Source organism: Oryx dammah, unplaced genomic scaffold (assembly GCF_014754425.2).
Source record: "Oryx dammah isolate SB20612 unplaced genomic scaffold, SCBI_Odam_1.1 HiC_scaffold_26, whole genome shotgun sequence".
Taxonomy (NCBI): Eukaryota; Metazoa; Chordata; class Mammalia; order Artiodactyla; family Bovidae; genus Oryx; species Oryx dammah.
In genome coordinates, this window is record NW_024070210.1 from 64,712,059 (window position 1) to 64,730,105 (window position 18,047).

Genomic DNA, 18,047 nt, shown 5'->3' on the forward strand with positions numbered 1-18,047 from the left:
ATCTTGGAAAGTATTTGAGTGATTCCTGTGCTCAAGAAATAGCAAAAAGGCATGATTAAAGTGGGGTTTGGGATTTGTGTTTGTGTATGTGTGTATTTTCCATTGCTGTATTCTGAAACTATAGCTCTGTACCCGATGGGTGAGATTGGAGCTACTCAGTCTTGCTGTAGCTCTCAATGTGAGAAAACAAAACACAATCAAACCAGCAAAACATATGCCTTTATTTAGATGAACTTTTTTCAGAATGCAACCTAACTTATGAGTCAGATAACCCAAAATGTCCAAACTTCTTTTCACTGAACTAGTTAACTCCAGAGCAGCCCCGTCCTGAAACAATCAGGCAGAACCAAGTGCTCATTGGGTTGCTGTCCCATGGGTGGGAGAACACAGAGATGATGGGGTGGGGGGGACACAGTGGGGAGGGGTCTAGCACCAGGAAGTACTGAGTGCCATTGGCAAATGCTTCTGCAAACAGCTGTGAGCATCTAAGGAGAGTACTTGTCTTCAGAGCTGAGGCCATCAGATTCCAAGCAAAGCTCTCTCTGGCCTGTGGCTAGCTGAAGCAGACAGAGGCACTTGGCTCCCTGTGGCACAGGGACAACACAGCTCTCCCTTCCCCATTCCTTAACTGAAGGGTCAGGCTGGGCCTGACAAATGGACAGATGCCCTAAGGCTAGGCGGGAAGTAAGTAGAGGAGGAACTAGACTGATGAGGTGCCTGGAGGCTTCCTGGGGGTGCAGCAACTGTGTCTTTTGAGGTAAGTGACTTTAGCTCTGTTGGGTGAAATTGAAATCCTGAGTGATCCTCCATGCCTTGGATGTGGCCAGCTTGGTTCAGGCATACATGGTGAGCTGCAGCCACTGCAAGACGAAGGCCCAAGATCAGAATGTGTGTGAGACAAAAAGAGCCAAGCCCTAGAGATCTAAAGGGTAGAAGAAAAGGCCAGTCCCAGCGTGCCAGACACTGGGAAGATTTCCTGAGAAGCATCCTTCCCACAGATCTCCCCTAGAAAGTACAGATTTTCCAGCATAAAGCCATAAGAGGCTTCCTTAGAGCCTTCCCCCAGTATGCATTCCCCATGACCACGTCCTGTGAGCTCTAGGTTCCCTTTATGTTCCTTTCCCATCCCATCCCATCCCTCCACCTCAAATTTTAAAGTGCAGGGGGAGTGTACTGTTTCTGTTAGGCTTTACCTCGAGAACGTTGAGTTTGATGATACCGTCCCCATCCTTGTCAAATGCATTGAAAGCTCCTGCTCGGAAGAATGCACAGACCAGAGGCCAGTTACAGGTGCTCCCCCCAACCCCCCACCACTCCACCTTTTCTTAAGAGGACCATGTGCCCGGTGCTGCCCTTCAGCACCAAAATAGGCCAAAGTATCACCAATAACTGCCCCTTGCCATCCCATTCTGAGCCTAAAGAGGGCCTTCACCTTTGTTCAGCCTGAACAGTAGATTGGGATTTGTCCAGGGTCATATAAGTAAGGTCAGTTAGTGGAGATTCCCTCCACCACAGGAGAGGGAGCAGGAAGGGCACAAGAGAGCAGAAGGGTAGCTGTCCACTTACGGAACATGCCCTCCAGCCTGACAAAGCAGCAGATGAAACTGTCAAAGTCGATGTTCATGTACTTGTCTGCATAGCGCATGGTAATGATATCATAGAGCTGGTTGTTGAGGTGGAAGCCTGTGGGGGAGAGCACAGGAGAGGATGAGATAGGGTCGAGTCCTCAGGCCTGCTTGGTTTTTCCTTAGAACCTCCTGGTCACGCTATGGCCTAGGAGAGGAGAACAAGAAGCCCTTTCTCATCCCTTTGGTAGGCCCCAGTGGCCCAGTCCTCCCCTCTCATCCCGCTCCTACCACCTCCTATCTGCATCCTGGCCACCCCATTTCTTCCCCATACCTGCATCATTGACTGCATTGCGCATCTCGTAGCTGTTTATGGTGCCGGATTGGTCTGTGTCGTAGTGTTTGAAAATTTTCTGGCAATAGAAAATTTGAGGACAGAGGTCACACACTCATCCTCTGAATTAGTCCCTTCCTTACTTCGACCCTTGTTCTCTCCTCCCACCTGCCACGTCTTAATCTTCTTCCAGAGGTGGTGAAACTCTTGCAGGTTCAGTCTCCCAGAGCCATCTGTCTGGAGGAAGGAGGTCAGGGCTACAGGGCACATAGCAAAATCCTCCTGGCTTGGGAGCAGACCTTCTGTGGGGGCTGTGCAAGGGAGGTCCTCTATAGAAGGGCTTTGCCCAGGATATCCACCCTTGCCCTGACCTAGTGTTTAACACCCGCCTCCATGCTTCCCTAGTCAGAATCAGTGCCTGCTCTAGAATCCAGGGAACCTTTCTCTAAAGACCTCTCTTGGGGTAGGGCCTCAGAATCCCAGGCCTGAGGTTGAGAGCAGGGGCCCGTGTTCTCCCAACAGTGCTTCCTCCAACAGCTCCTTAAAAACCAGCAGCCAGGAAGTTTAGCACAGGGCCTCCTTAAATCTTTCCTTGAGCATGAGTTTGGGCCCCTCAGCTTGACTGGGTCCCCCTCATTGTTGCCCTAGTCCCAGGAGACTACATAGGGGCTGCTGACAGGGCTGGGAAAGGGTGGCAGGAAGGATACGTCCATGAGAGCGATCATGCTACGGCAGGACTCCAGCGTGAAGCCTTGTGTCTTCAGGTCCTTATCTGAGAGGTATGGAGAAGAGTGAGGAGCTGCCTTCAGATAGCTGGACACACTACCCGACTGCCCACCTGCCCCTGCAGAATTAAGCTGCTCACGTTTGCTCACAACTCTGTTAAGGACGTTCTTGAGCTCATCTGCACAGATCTCCATGTCCTGAGGAGGAAAGGGGAAGAGTCATGGTTCAAGAGTGCAGCAGCTGATGGAGCATAGGCTTTGCAAATCAAATCCTGGCCGTCCATGCTTGTATAGTCCATGACAGGGCTGTTCTGTCGGGGAAGCTGGGGCTTTTCTGAGGAAGATACTACCTTCAGCTGTCTAGAAAGCAGTGGGCCCACCCAGTGGGTGTGTCGGTCTAGAACTCAAAGGACTTCACTCGTGGATTTCTGTGCTACACTCATATACCCAGTTTCCACTGAAAACCAAAATGACCTCCACTAAACAATAATGAAATAACTGGCAAATTGAGCAATTCATCAAGGAGAGGAGTGTCTGAGTGAGTCAGAGTTGGAGGTACTCACATCGCCTGCTATCTGCCTGAAAATATTCCGGAATTGCCGCTGTTCCTCACTTTCCTGATCGGTGTTGCCAGGCTCTAGCTGTGGAGGCACAAAGGAAAACTGGTTGGCAGGGACCAGGGAGATGGATAAACCCGAGAGGAAAGTTCCTTCTGGGCTGAAGGAGCCAGGGTGACTAAACCAGCCATGGGGGCAGCAGGAGCTGGGTACAGAGTCAGTGCTCTTCTTTCTTGGTTGAACCTACTGATCTGGAGTGAGAATCATCTGGGCCCCAACAACCCTTCACTCTGTACCTCCCTAGCCTAGCCAGAGGAGGCATTTCAGCTGTACAGACATGTAGACAGCCCCCTTGGTCCTCTTCCCCCATCCGCACCAGTTAGAGCCCTCTCCTCCTTTTACAGCCTGACCATCCCAACCAAACCAGCCCCAGCAGAACGAAGCGGACCAGACCAATCTGATACCTCCAGCTGTTTCTGTCATCAAGGCCAATTCCTCAGAGGACCCTCCTCCCCTCCCCATGCCATTGCATGGGCACCACGGGACAGAGATGTCCATGGGTTTATCTGGAATCTTGCCTGTTAGTCTCACCTCCTGTATACTTTATATGACCCCCTGTCCTCACTCCAATCTAACACTGTCCCTTGAGCTCTGGAGGACTCCACTTCTGGTGTCACCCCCCTCCCACTACTGTTCTTTATCTTCCCTGTTGTTAATAACACCAGGAAACGAGCTGTTCTGTCTCAGTGTCTGCCACAGGCTTTGCATCCCTCTTCTCTCATCATCCTGGCTGGATGGGCTCCAGCAGGGAAGCTCAGCCTGTCCTTCCCAGGACCAGCTTGGTGTGGCAGCCAATCCCAAGACATTCATCCAAGCAGCACCCCAAATTTTAGGAGAATTTGATGAGGGAAAATATCAGTGGGACAAAATTAAACCTCTAGATGTTAAAGGGACACCCCACCCCTATGGCTCCTCCAACCCCCATGCACTCCAAAAGCACAGGCCTCTGTTGTGTGCAGGCCACCCCACTCATGCACATGCTCAGAAACCTGTGGGGATTTCGCTTGCTTATCAGGGCTTGTGTTGTCTTTGCCCTCCTCTGATTCCTGGTCCACACCCAGCTCCTTGTTGCTGTTTGCTCTGTCTGAAACAAAGATGATGGGCTGGAGAGAAGAGGGGAGTGGGGAGAGGGCAGGAAGGAAACAAGGATTACTGACTGAGTGGGCACATGAAGCAACCTCTCTCCTGGAGCAGCTTTGTTCAGTGAGGAGGGAAAGAGCAGAGCTGGGACTTCTGAACCTCTGTTCAAGCTCCATCTCTGCCACTAACAAGCTGTGTGACTTGAGGAAAGATGCTCAATCTCTCTGGACCTAAGTTTCTTATCTCCTTGTAGAGTTATGAGGATTATACATGGTAGTTAGTACACGTGAAAATGCTAAGAATCCTAAAAGCAGCATGGTATAGTGCAGTGATTTTCAAGTATTTCGTAGATTTTTTTTTTTCAAATGGAAACCTTGTTCAAATTAAATTTCCCCAGAAGCTCTTAAAACAGAGCTTCTCTGCTTAATGAAGAGGGTAGAGCTCTTTTCCCTTGACACCCCCACATCACCATGGCAGCTACTGAGGCTTCTCCAAGGAACCTCTAGGACTTGGCAGAGGACACAGTGAGAAAAGAACAGACTATCTATATACTCACTGAGTGGGGTCAGAATACTTGACTGGAGTCCCAGCCATGCCCCTCACATGTGAAAAATATCCTCTGGCTTGAGTTTACTCGTCCATTAATGGGGATGATAAAACCTGCTTTGCCCTTTTCATGGGGCTCTTGTGGGGATCACACAAGATACTGAATGTATAAATGTACTGGAAAAACATTTAAGATGATGCCCAAATATAAGGGGTATTTGTCAGACATGCTCATGCAAGTGAGGAGAGTGTGAAAGGGTGGAGAGTGGCTGCCATGCTGTGGTGGCACTGGTTGGGGTATACATCCCATAGAGAAAGCCAGAGGAGGAAGGCAAGGCCCCTGTCAGCGGTGCAGAGAACAAGGGGACAGTCAAAGTCTCTCAGTGCATAAGAGTTCCTGAGCACTCTTGAGTTCCCGTTTGCCTTTCCATATTGTTCCTCTAGGGCAGCACGAATGGACAGACCATGGAGAGAGCTTCCCCAGCTTTGGCTCCCAGCAGGCACCAAATACCTTGGCTTGCTCTGCTTTCCAAGCAAGGGGTCTTGTTCAAGTGACTGATACCTGTAGGGAATCTCAGAGCAAGTGTGGCTAGCAGTCTGAGGGGGGAAGTGTGGCCATGGGGCACCCCTACCAGGCACACAACTTAGGGCCCAAGTGTGGGTCTGGGCCACACAGGCCATGGAGTGTAATGGCCCAGCACCAGAGAGCTGAGGGCAAGAAACATGGGTTCAGAGCAAATATGGCTTCCAGTTCAAGTTTCCCCACTCATTAGCTGTGTGTCCTCAAACAAGGACTTCTGAATCTTTATCCTCATCTATAAAAGAGGGATCCTGACAGCACCTACCTTGTAGACACTGTTGTAACTGAACACAATGTATATTTTCCCCCCAGTGTAGGGCCTTAATATGCAGTTGGTGCTTGGTGAATGTCAGCTCTGGTCTGTACTAGCTTGGAGGATCCCTATGATGGATCCTTCCAGATGCTGTCATGAACACTAACACCAAACCTTGTCTGATGGCCTGTGGCTATTGCTCCATTGGTGTGAGGATGCCCAAAGGTCAGTTATTTCTGGATGGCACTCTGGGTGGTCAAACCAAAGTTGTAAAAGGGGTAACATTATTGTAGGCATTACTGCCCTGGAGACCACGGGGGAAGTTATCAGGTGAAAGGAGCAAGGATGGGGTTGATTGTAATCTCGAGTTCCAAAATTACACATAAAAGCTTTCCTCCGAGGCCCCTGAGATGCTCTTGGCATGCATGGTTAGCTTTAGTGATGGTGTCCCTGCAGCAGAGTGGTCTTAACCAGGACACCCAGGAGGGCAAGCTCCCCAGGTAGCTCTCCTTATCCTTCCCCCTGAAACCAGTCAAGTTGAGCAGCTCCTCTGGTGCCATGCATATGAAGCTTTTCTTCCCCTCTCCCCTTTCCTGTCTGGACATGCACAGCAAGCAGAGTCCATCAGAGAGAGAGGTCACTATCTAGGAGGGAGTTGGCAACCGGCTTCACCTGGAATGAGAGCCCTGGCAGTGACAGCCCCTCTGGGTGTCCTCTGCCACCCACTTCCCCAGAAGGCTAAGGAAAAAGGAGTGGGGAGCAGGCAGGGAAAACAGGAGGAAGAAGGAGCTGTCCTGCCTGCAGAGCAGGCACTGGTGTCGGAAGACAAGGCCCTCCCCTCTGCCATGGAAATCCTCACACAACTCTGTCATTGCTCCCTGAGGACCAGGGCCCGTTGCCATTCCTGCAAGAATCAAGTCTGAGCTTAGCTTAGTCACACCCACTTCTGAGAAAGAAGAGGTTCTCCTGGGGGTTTTTGCAGGACCCCCATGTCAGGCCCATTTTCACTGGTTGGCCATCCTCCCTTTCTCTTCTAAGCGGGTGGTACAGTGTGGTGGTTCAGAGCACAGACTGCGGAGCCAGACCTCCTGGTTCCAGGCTGACTCTGCCACTGGCTGTGTGGTCTTGAGCATGTTGGTCAATCTGTCTGTACCTTTCCTTCCTCTGAAAATGAAGGTAATCATAGTACAGGCGTCCCTTGCTTTATCATGCTTCGCAGATACTGCATTTTTTACAAATTGAAGGTTTGTGGCAATTCCATCTTAAGTCTAATCAGTGCCATTTTCTGAACAGCATTGTGCACTTTGTGTCTCTGTGTCACATTTTGGTAATTCTTACGATATTTCACACTTTTTCATTACTATCTTATGGTGATCTGCAGTCAGTATTCTTTGATGTTACTACTACAACTTGCTGAAGGCTCAGATTTTTAGCAATAAAGTCTTTTTAATTAAGGTACGTACTTTTTTTTAGTATTAATGCTATTGCACACTTAATAGACTACAGTATAGTGCAGACATAACTATCATATGCACTGGAAAACCAAAAACTTCCTGTGACTTAGTTTATTCTGATACTTGCTTTTTTGCAGTGTTCTGGAACTGAACACATAATATCCCTGAGGTCTGTGTGTACCAATCTCATAGAGTTGTTGTGAGGATGGAGAGAATCCGCGGAAAGCACCTACAAGAGTGGCTGGCTCATAGCCTCCACTCGGCAAGTGTAAGCTATCAGTGCTTTGTACCCTTAGCTGCCAGAGGAGCTCAGGGAAAGAGGTGGAGGGCTGGAGAGAGGAGGCAGGTCCAGTACACACATGCTCACTCTTACACACTCACACTGCGTGCTGTCTGCCCACTCACCCTGTTACACCCACCTTGGTTTTTTTCTTTTTCTGCACAAGAAAAGAAAATAATAAATGCAAGATAAGTGAAAAGCAAGTTCCCAGAAAACCCAGTGGCTTTTGGCTTCCCTGTGAACCTGGTCCTCAGTGTCGGGTGAGGTTCAGAAATCTGGGTCATGTGGAGCCAAACGGGCCTGGAGGGTATAGGCAGAAGAGAATTTTCCAGGCCCAGACACCAGCAGCTGATAAGGCTTTGCTTTTATAGTCCATTCTGCCATTGGTCGTGGCCAAAGAAGGGGAGCTTCTGGCAGATATTTTGTATTTTTTAATGAAGTTGGTTACTAAATCACCCCAAAAGTTGGCTCACCTAAACTGGCCTGAAAATGAATTTTATTTGATTTATAGTTTTTGGTTTTTCGTTAAAATTAGAAGGTCAGGGCTTCCCTGGCGGCTCAGACGATAGAATCCACCTGTGATGCAGGATACCCAGGTTTGATCCCTGGATCGGGAAGATCCCCTGGGGAAGGAAATGGTGACTTACTCCAGTATTCTTGCCTAGAGAATTCCATGGACAGAGGAGCCTGGTGGGCTACAGTCTATGGAGTTGCACACAGTCAGACACGTTGAGTGACTAACACTTTCACTTTCACTGGCAGCCTGCACGGATCTGTGACCCCCTGTGACAGCAATCTGAGGAGCTGAAAGCAGCAGCTCTGCATCCCCGGATTGCCACAGTCACCATCACTCCAGCTGTCTGAAGCCAAGAGGACCACAGGCAACTGTACCCACACAGGGACACCAAAACCCTCGCACGTGCCTGCTCTGCTCCGTTAGGTGACATACGAATTCAGGTAAGCTTTTGAGTTTGCTGCACCTGATAAACACGCTACACTGATTACCGACATCCAAAAGATAAGAATAGCACCAAATGCACTTAATACTAGGAGAAGGCAATGGCACCCACTCCAGTACTCTTGCCTGGAAAATCCCATGGACAGAGGAGCCTGGTGGGCTGCAGACCATGGGGTCACGAAGAGTCGGATATGACTGAGCGACTTCACTTTCACTTTCATGCATTGGGGAAGGAAATGGCAACCCATTCCAGTGTTCTTGCCTGGAGAATCCCAGGGACAGGGGAGCCTGGTGGGCTGCCATCTATGGGGTCGCAGAGTCGGACACGACTGAAGTGACTTAGCAGCAGCAGCAGCAGCAGCACTTAATACTAAAACCAATATCTGTGATCATTCAAAAGGCCCTTGGGGATCTGCCACTAGCACAGGGTCGGGATTAGAACCATGAGCGCCACTACCCAGAAGGCAATTCAGTGGGGGTATCTATGCTGTCCTCTTATTGGCCCAGGACACACCCACAAAGCACAAGGGACTATTTATTCACCAAAACCCGAAGTCCAAGGCAGTCATAAAACTCCTCTACATGGAGACTCCAGCAGACATCAGCTCTGTGCTTCTAACCCTGGGCCTCCCACCCCCAGGGACAGGCCTCAGCATGGGGTGGGGGAGAGAACCTGACTCCACTCAGAGAATCTGGTTGTGAGTTCCAGCCTTGCCACTTACAAGCTCTGTGAACTCAAAGAAACCACTTAACCTCTGCTTAACCCACTTAACCCACTGAGCCTCTACTTCCTTACTTGAAAACCAGGGATAATAACCTTATTACATGTCAGAAACCTTTCAGGGATCAGAGAGATGACCCATGTGAGAAGTACCTTGAAGATGTAAAACATATGAGCAATAGCCATTTAAGGGCCTGTGCTATTCCAGACCCTTCATGTACACGATCTCATCGATTCAAACCTCACAAAAGCCCTGCGCAGCATGTATTATTAATATCACCCCTATTTTACAGAGTAGGAAACTGAGTCAGAAGGGTTACATAACTTGTCTAGGTCACCGAGCTGGCAGGTGGAGGACCTGGGTTTAGACACCGACTCCAGAGCTGGTGTAGTGCTGCTTTTTTTCTGTGTGAGATTCTAACATAAATCCAGTGCTGGCTGCAGCTGTTGTCACCCCTTCCTGTGGCCTTGGTCCCTCCCTCTTTGTTCAAACTGCTTTTCCTTCTAGGATTCTCTGTTCTCCCAGCCCCTAGACTGACTAAATGGCCCTGGGACATGAGTGGCCCCATGACTTCAGGCCATGCCACACAGAAGTTGCAGTAACGCCGAGTAATGGCTCTGCACACCCCAGACTCCTGTGTCCCGCGGCTACCCCTCCATCACCCGCCTGTTTCCTGGCCCTTTTCACATGTGAGAGCCAAACTACTCACCACTGGCCGATCCACGGAGATTGTATTCTCAACTTCCCTGTGAGGAACACAAACATGAGGGGGTCTCAGTGTCACCAAGTGCAAGAAGGAAGCAGAGGGCTTTTGCTCAGGCCACCTGGCTTCTCGGAGCCAAGTCTTGATTGACCTCAAGAGAACCTCAGGGACTGACATTCCCTACCACAGGTGCCATTTCCTGAAGCCAAGTGTAGACACAGGGCTTCTTTTTGGCTTTGTCTAGGTTTCCCCAGATGCATGACCCAGCCACCTATTCATGGACATTATGTTTCATTTAGGGACAGAGGTCAAAGTGGCAAGGGCCTATGAACTCATCTCCAGTGACAAAGAGGGCAGGATGTGCCCTTGCTGGCTTCCCTGGTCACCATACCTAAAAGTTCAGTCACCCCCCAACTGCTCCTATCCTTCTTCCCACTTCATTTTTTCCCCTTATCACTTATGTAAATCTAATATACTCTATATACTTTTTCCTATTACATTGTCATCTCATGCTAGAATGTTAAATTCCACAAAGGCAGGGATTTCTTTCTAATTCATTGCTCTGTCCTCAGTGCCTAGAAGAGTGCCGGGGACATAGCAGGTGCTCAGTAGTGCTCTGTGGGTTGAATGGGTGGGTGGATGGATGTAGGGGAGATGTTCCCAGTGGCTCAGGAATAGGGAAAGAGGTCCTGGTCAATAGGACTCCTGGAGGAGACCTGACTGGCTGTTTCACACCTCTAGTCTCTGGTATGGGTCACGTGGGCTCTTAGGGACAGGTGGGGAAAGCCAGGCTGGGACTCACTCAGAGAGGTTCCTCTTTTCTGAGAAGACCCGGAGGATGAACTCTCCCTCCTGGTGAGGCTCGTAAGTGGAGGGCACAATGACGTACTCGCTGGGAGGCAGGCGGAAGCGCTCAGACACCTCGCGCATGTTGATGTAGGTTCTGCTCCTAGCCTTGGAGGCGTTGTACAGGAAGAAGTCCTTCTGCAGGTGCTGCTTGTTGCCGTGCATCTGAGGGAGCGAAGAGCCCAAGGTACCTCAGCCCTTGGGAGGGACACCCTGTCCTCCTCACAGTCCTCCTCCAGGGGGTCCTCCTTCCCAATTCCCTGGTCACTCATTTCATAGTCACGACCTACCAACTTCTGATGCCCAAGGCATCGAATAGCTCAACATCCCTGAAGCTCCCTACCCCATATCCTCTTCCTTTTCTGCTGTGATCCAGAAGTGAAGGTCAAGTCTGGCATCCCACACTCAGGGTCACTTACCAGAATTGCTGCTGCTCAGCTCCAGAACACCTCTGGACTGGGGAAAGACCCCAAGGAAGCAGGGGAGGTTGTGGGTGGGGTCTGAGGGAGGTGATTTCTCCACCCCCAAAAATGGCGATCAGCCTCACCATGTGTCTGTGTGATTCTGTGTGTGAGTGTGAGATGGCATGTGAGCATGTGATGGTCTCTGGTGGGCAAGGGGAAGGGCACGTTTTGGGGGTGGGGGTCAGGAGGCCGTGCAATGGCCCGAGGACCTGCTCTGGAGTTAGGTAAGGTGGGCCAGGCCCTCTCCTATCACAGTCCTGCCCCCAAACCCCACAGGAGGTGTCCTGTTGTGCCCCAGGCAGACACAGGACCCTGGTAACGCTGCACACACTGCTGGCTGCTCCACTTCTATACCTCTTTGGGAACCTTGAGGAGAAACAGAAAAGGAAGTTGCTCAGATTTTTGTGGATTTCAGGTCTTAATGGGGATGGAAACTTGCCAAAGGGCATGCTAGCAATCATAGAGTGAATGAGGGGCTCCAATGCCCCATGTACCTACCAGGACAGCCCCAGCCCCACCCCCGCCTCCCCTAGGTGGTTTTTTCCCCCACTGGTTACAAACTTCTAAGAGGTTCTGACACAAGTGGGCCAGATATCAGGAGTTTTGGGGGGCACTGGATGTTGGGGAAGCTGGGGAACCCCTCAGGAAGCCCTCTGAAAGCCTCTTCCCTGAAGAGGTAGTCTGAAGCTTGTCAGGGACTGCACACCTCGTAGATGGCGAAACCGATGGTGAAGAGGTTAGCCCCCAGCTTCCGGTCCTTCCTCCGGTTCTTCTGCATCAGAGCCACCAGGAAACTACAGATCACCTCGGAATCATCGGGGTCGTCGTCCTCCTCTAGGAGCTTCAGACGGTACTGTGGGTTGGTCCAGAAAGTGTCTGTGCCCCCCCAAAAGGAATTGCACTTTCAGATCTGCCTCTCAGAGAAAGGAAAGGACAGGAGATGAGACGGAGGGAACCTACTCATCTCTAGCCTCCTCATCTACATACTCAAATATGTATGAAAAATAAGAAAGATCCAGGCATTTGTTTAATTTGGTGTGTGTGTTGGTGGGGGCAGGTAGCCTTTATACCTTTATACAGATGGAGCTGGGCTGATTGGCTATGTGGCTCCTTCTTCCTCTGTGAATTTTCATTCTCTGTCTTTGCTGATGGCTTCACTTTTCTCACCTGCTCCTTCAGTGTTCCTGGTCTCCGGGATTTGGTCCTGGGCCTCTTCTCTCACCTACCTAGGCTGTCTTATCCACTCCTACTTTCTAACTGCTCCCTACATGCTCTTGACTCCTGAGCTGTAGATCCCAGCTTCAATCTCTCTTTTGAATCCTTCCCATCATCCCTTCTTTCTTCCTTCCCTCTTTTCCTTCCTCTCTTCTTTCCATCCTTCTTTTCTTCCACAAATACATATTGAGTCCCTATCATAGAGCCAAGTGCTATTTTTATCTGTGCATCCAGTTCTCTTTCATGCATCTTCACCAGGATATTCTACACATGCCTCAGACTTCCCATGTCCCAAAGTAAACTCCTCTGCAGAAGCCCACAACCAACTCCATCAAAAAAAAAAAAAAAAAAAAACAACACATTTTTTTTCTCCTCTGTGTTTCATGTTATGTCATTGACATCATCTACTCAGGCTCCCAGTGAGAGAATCTTGAAGTCATTCTTCCTTCTCCAGATCACCCAATATTTCCTTCCCTCAACCTGCCCCTTCCCCCCATCTCTGCTGCTCCTGACTTGGTCTTCACTTTCATCATCTCTGGATTAAACTCTTGCAGCTGCTGCTAACTCAGTTCTCCAGTTCAATCCTCAGCATAACGAACACAGTCCTGTTCTGACATAATAACCTGCCTAAAAGTTGTTACCAGCTCCTTAATGTAAGCTAGTCAGAATGGAGATTTCCTTCTCAGTAATATTATTGTTGTTTGGTCACTGCCGTGTCTGACTCTTTGTGCCGTCATGGACTATAGCCCACCAGGCTCCTCTGTCTTTAGAATTTTCCCAGGTAAGAATACTGGAGTGGGCTGCCATTTCCTTCTCCAGGGGATCTTCCCGACCCAGGGATCAAACCTGCAACTCCTGCACTGACAGGCAGATTCTTCAGCACAGAGCCACCAGGGAAGTCACCTTTCAGTAAAATGGGGACAGTTTAATAAGACATTGTATGTCTGGAAGTCAGTAAAGACTCAGCAGATGCTAGTTAATATTATTCTGCCTGGAACCTGTTCTGCTTGGACCCTTCCCCCATCCAGAGCATCTCCCACCTGGAAAGTTACGGCAGCCTCCGGCAGAGCAGCCCCTCACCCAGCGGCCCTCGTTCACGGACACTGTCCAAGTCTGAAGCTTGTCGGACTCCAGGGCATCAGCTGTGAGGTTGCAGATCTCCAGCTTTGTGAAATGGTAGATAAAATCATCGTAGGACATCCTGAGAGGTTGGAAGAAGAAAGAGAACTATTTGGGAGACTGGGAAAGGTAAGAATGCAGGGCTAACACAGCACAATGAAATAGTCCAGAGCAGCTTTGTCATGGTCCTAGAGAGGACTCTGTCCTTCCTTTCTTAGGGTCAACATAGTGTCAGTTCTTTTTTAAAATTTTATTTATTTATTTTTTAAAATTTGGCCTTGCCATGTGCCTTTCAGATAGTTCCTGACCAGGGATCAAACCTATGTCCTCTGCAGCAGAAGTACAGAGTCCTAAGCACTGGACTGCCAGGGAAGTCCCAACACTGTCAGTTCTGATGTATCTCTTGCATTAACAACTCAAACTCATGCAGTCTTGCTGGAAGAGCTTGGCAGTGATTCAGTTCTCCACAGTGGTCCTGTGTGCCCCTCCACTGGGCCCAAGCACTGTACCAGGCACAGGTAGTTGGGGAAGCACAGACAAAAAAGCAAGCAATTTTAAAGGTGATGAGTGATGTTGAGCACCTTTTCATATGTTTGTTAGCCATCTGTATGTCTTCTTTGGAGAAATGTCTGCTTAGTTCTTTGGACCACTTTTTTTTTTTTTACTTTATTTTACTTTACAATACTGTATTGGTTTGCCATACATCAACATGAATCCACCATGGGTGTACATGAGTTTCCAATCCTGAAGCCCCCTCCCACCTCCCTCCCCATACCATCTCTCTGGGTCATCCCAGTGCACCAGCCGCAAGCATCCTGTATCCTGCATCGAAGTTAGACTGGTGATTTGTTTCTTACATGATATTATACATGTTCCAATGCCATTTTCCCAAATCATCCCACCCTCTCCCTCTCCCACAGAGTCCAAAAGTCTGTTTTATACATCTGTGTCTCTTTTGGTGTCTCACATACAGGGTTATCATTACCATCTTTCTAAATTCCATATATATGTGTTAGTATACTGCATTGGTGTTTTTCTTTCTGGCTTACTTCACTCTGTATAATTGGCTCCAGTTTCATCCACCTCATTAGAATTGATTCAAATGTATTATTTTTAATGGCTGAGTAATATTCCATTGTGTATATATACCACAGTTTTCTTATCCATTCATCTGCTGATGGACATCTAGGTTGCTTCCATGTCCTGGCTATTATAAACAGTGCTGTGATGAACACTGGGGTACACGTGTCTCTTTCAATTCTGGTTTCCTCGGTGTGTATGCCCAGCAGTGGGATTGCTGGGTCATAAGGCAGTTTTATTTCCAGTTTTTTAAGGAGTCTCCACACTGTTCTCCATAGTGACTGTACTAGTTTGCATTCCCACCAACAGTGTAAGAGGGTTCCCTTCTCCACACCCTCTCCAGCATTTATGGCTTGTAGACTCTTGGATCACAGCCATTCTGACTGGCCTGAAATGGTACCTCATTGTGGTTTTGATTTGCATTTCTCTGATAATGAGTGATGTTGAGCATCTTTTCATGTGTTTGTTAGCCATCTGTATGTCTTCTTTGGAGAAATGTCTATTTACTTCTTTGGGCCATATTTTGATTGGGTCGTTTATTTTTCTGGAATTGAGCTGCATGAGTTGCTTGTATATTTTTGAGATTAGTTGATTGTCAGTTTCTTCATTTGCTATTATTTTCTCCCATTCCGAAGGCTGTCTTTTTACCTTGTTTATAGTTTCTTTTGTTGTGCAGAAACTTTTAATTTTAATTAGGTCCCATTTGTTTATTTTTGCTTTTATTTCCAATATTCTGGCAGGTGGGTCATAGAAAATCCTGTTGTGGTTTATGTCGGAGAGTGTTTTGCCTATGTTTTCCTCTAGGAGTTTATAGTTTCTGGTCTTACATTCAGATCTTTAATCCATTTTGAGTTTATTTTTGTGTATGGTGTTAGAAAGTGTTCTAGTTTTATTCTGTTACAAGTGGTTGACCAGTTTTCCCAGCACCACTTGTTAAAGAGATTGTATTTTCTCCATTGTATATTCTTGCCTCCTTTGTCAAAGATAAGGTATCCACAGGTGTGTGGATTTATCTCTGGGCTTTTTATTTTGTTCCATTGATCTATATTTCTATCTTTGTGCCAGTACCTTACTGTCTTGATGACTGTGGCTTTGTAGTAGAGACTGAAGTCAGGCAGGTCGATTCCTCCAGTTCCATTCTTCTTTCTCAAGATTGCTTTGGCTATTTGAGGTTTTTTGTATTTCCATACACATTGTGAAATTATTTGTTCTAGTTCTCTGAAAAATACTGTTGGTAGCTTGATAGGGATTACATTGAATCTATAGATTGCTTTGGGTAGTATACTCATTTTCACTATATTGATTCTTCCAATCCATGAACACAGTATATTTTTCCATTTATTTGTGCCCTCTTTGATTTCTTTCACCAGTGTTTAATAGTTTTCTTTAGAAGACATACAGATGGCTAACAAACACATGAAAAGTTGCTCAACACTTATTATCAGAGAAATGCAAATCAAAACCACAATGAGGTACCATTTCACACCAGTCAGAATGGCTGCAATCCAAAAATCTACAAGCAATAAATGCTGGAGAGGGTGTGGAGAAAAGGGAACCCTCTTACACTGTTGGTGGGAATGCAAACTAGTACAGCCACTATGGAGAACAGTGTGGAGATCCCTTAAAAAACTGGAAATAGAACTTCCATATGACCCAGCAATCCCAATGCTGGGCATACACACTGAGGAAACCAGAATTGAAAGAAATACGTGTACCCCAGTGTTCATTGCAGCACTGTTTATAATAGCCAGGACATGGAAGCAGCCTAGATGTCCATCAGCAGATGAATGGGTAAGAAAGCTGTGGTACATATACACAATGGAATATTACTCAGCCATTAAAAAGAATACATTTGAATCAGTTCTAATGAGGTGGGTGAAACTGGAGCCTATTATACAGAGTGAAGTAAGCCAGAAAGAAAAACACCAATACAGTATACTGATGCATATATATGGAATTTAGAAAGATGGTAACAATAACCCTGTATGCGAGACAGCAAAAGAGACACAGATGTATTGAACAGTCTTTTGGACTCTGTGGGAGAGGGCGAGGGCAGGATGATATGGGAGAATGTCATTGAAATGTAAATTATCATATGTGAAATGAATCGCCAGTCCAGGTTCAATGTATAATACAGGGTGCTCAGGGCTGGTGCACTGGGATGACCCAGAAGGAAGGGATGGGGAGGGAAGTGTTAGGGGAGTTCAGGATGGGGAACACATGTAGACCCATGGCGTATTCAAGTCAATGTATGGCAAAACCAATATAATATTGTAAAGTAAAATTAATTAATTAATTAAAAAAATAAAGGTGATGAGTATCACAAATTAATCCCAATCTTGAGGAAAACAAGTGGGTCCAGAAGAAAGTTCCCTTTAATCTGAGACTTGAAGGCTCAGTAGAAATGATCAGAGTGATGGTGAGAGTGGCATCGAGTGAGCTGAGTAACTAGGGCTTCCTCCACTCAGAAAACAGCTCCACCAAGGCCAGGAGCAAGTGGCTGGAGCAGTGTGTATGGTGGAGTGTCACAACACCGTGGGAGCCACAGCGCACTGGCTTGGTCTGGGGCCCGGGCACCACCATAACTCTCAGACTGTTCTCAAAACCCTCAGTCTTGCCAGGTCTCTGGTTGGATTTGGAGAATAGGGCTCAGATATCCCAAGGGCTGGAATCTGACAGCCACTTTCTGGGGCTGGAGGTTTGAGACTTCAGTGCCCACCCCATCCTTTACCCTTCAGAGTCCTCTTGGATCCTGGACTCACCAGAACTCTCCATCCTCAGTGACCTGGTGCTGCAAACGGGCCTTCTCATCCTTGTCCACATAGCTCCAGTCCTTCCAGCTGGAGGGATGATGGAGGTGTGATGAGAGGGAAAAGAAAGGGAAGGCCCGATATGAGCTGGGCCAGGAGGCGTCAGAGAAATATGAACAAAATAGCTTCTCTCCCAACTGCAGCCAGCGTGAACCACCAAAATGCAAATCTGACCTGATACCCCATAATCACTTCCCACCATCCTCAGGATTAAGACCAAGCTTTTAAAATGGTTTATGAGGGCCTGACTTTTCTCCAGTGTTCTTGCCTGGAGAATCCCAGGAATGGGGGAGCCTGGTGGGCTGCCATCTATGGGGTCACGCAGAGTCGGACACGACTGAAGCAACTTAGCAGCAGCAGCAGCAGCAGACTTTTCTCTGATTAAAACTTTAATCATTCCTCAACCTTTCAAGTTAGGAGTTGGGCCCTGGAAACAGGTAACTTGGGATTTCAATTTAATTATACCAGTCTAGCTGTAACCCTGGGCAAGTCACTTCACCTATTGCAGTTTCTGTTTTCTCAACTGCAAAAGGGAAATGATTGTGTTACCTACTCGTGGTGCTGTGATGAGCAAGAGATGAAACATTGCATGTAAAACTTTTAGAACAGGCCCGTCATCTAATAAGTAACTGTCTGAGTTACTGAGAGAAAGACTAAACAGGTAAACTTCTCCTTCCTCCTGCCATCCCACAAAAC

General features: G+C 47.9%; 1 protein-coding gene across 6 annotated transcripts in view; it reads right to left on the reverse strand.

The window, feature by feature from the left end:
- Positions 1-199: 199 nt before the first annotated feature.
- CAPN3 (calpain 3) overlaps positions 200-18,047 on the reverse strand; it is a 55,724-nt gene continuing 37,876 nt past the window's right edge. For 3 of the 6 annotated variants that reach the window (XM_040226840.1, XM_040226838.1, XM_040226843.1), the window contains 16 exons: positions 17,304-17,381; positions 13,383-13,543; positions 11,834-12,003; positions 11,482-11,493; positions 10,620-10,828; positions 9,824-9,860; positions 7,574-7,591; positions 4,231-4,344; positions 3,188-3,265; positions 2,765-2,822; positions 2,607-2,671; positions 2,068-2,136; positions 1,900-1,978; positions 1,567-1,683; positions 1,194-1,252; positions 200-860 (listed from right to left, as the gene is read on the reverse strand). In XM_040226840.1, the coding sequence (XP_040082774.1) occupies positions 834-860; positions 1,194-1,252; positions 1,567-1,683; positions 1,900-1,978; positions 2,068-2,136; positions 2,607-2,671; positions 2,765-2,822; positions 3,188-3,265; positions 4,231-4,344; positions 7,574-7,591; positions 9,824-9,860; positions 10,620-10,828; positions 11,482-11,493; positions 11,834-12,003; positions 13,383-13,543; positions 17,304-17,381 (1,351 nt within the window). In that variant the 3' untranslated portion in view covers positions 200-833. Of the gene's footprint in view, positions 861-1,193; positions 1,253-1,566; positions 1,684-1,899; positions 1,979-2,067; positions 2,157-2,606; positions 2,672-2,764; positions 2,823-3,187; positions 3,266-4,230; positions 4,345-7,573; positions 7,592-9,823; positions 9,861-10,619; positions 10,829-11,481; positions 11,494-11,833; positions 12,004-13,382; positions 13,544-17,303; positions 17,382-18,047 lie in introns of all 6 variants that reach the window. The other 3 variants (XM_040226842.1, XM_040226839.1, XR_005718727.1) reach the window with 2 other exon arrangements.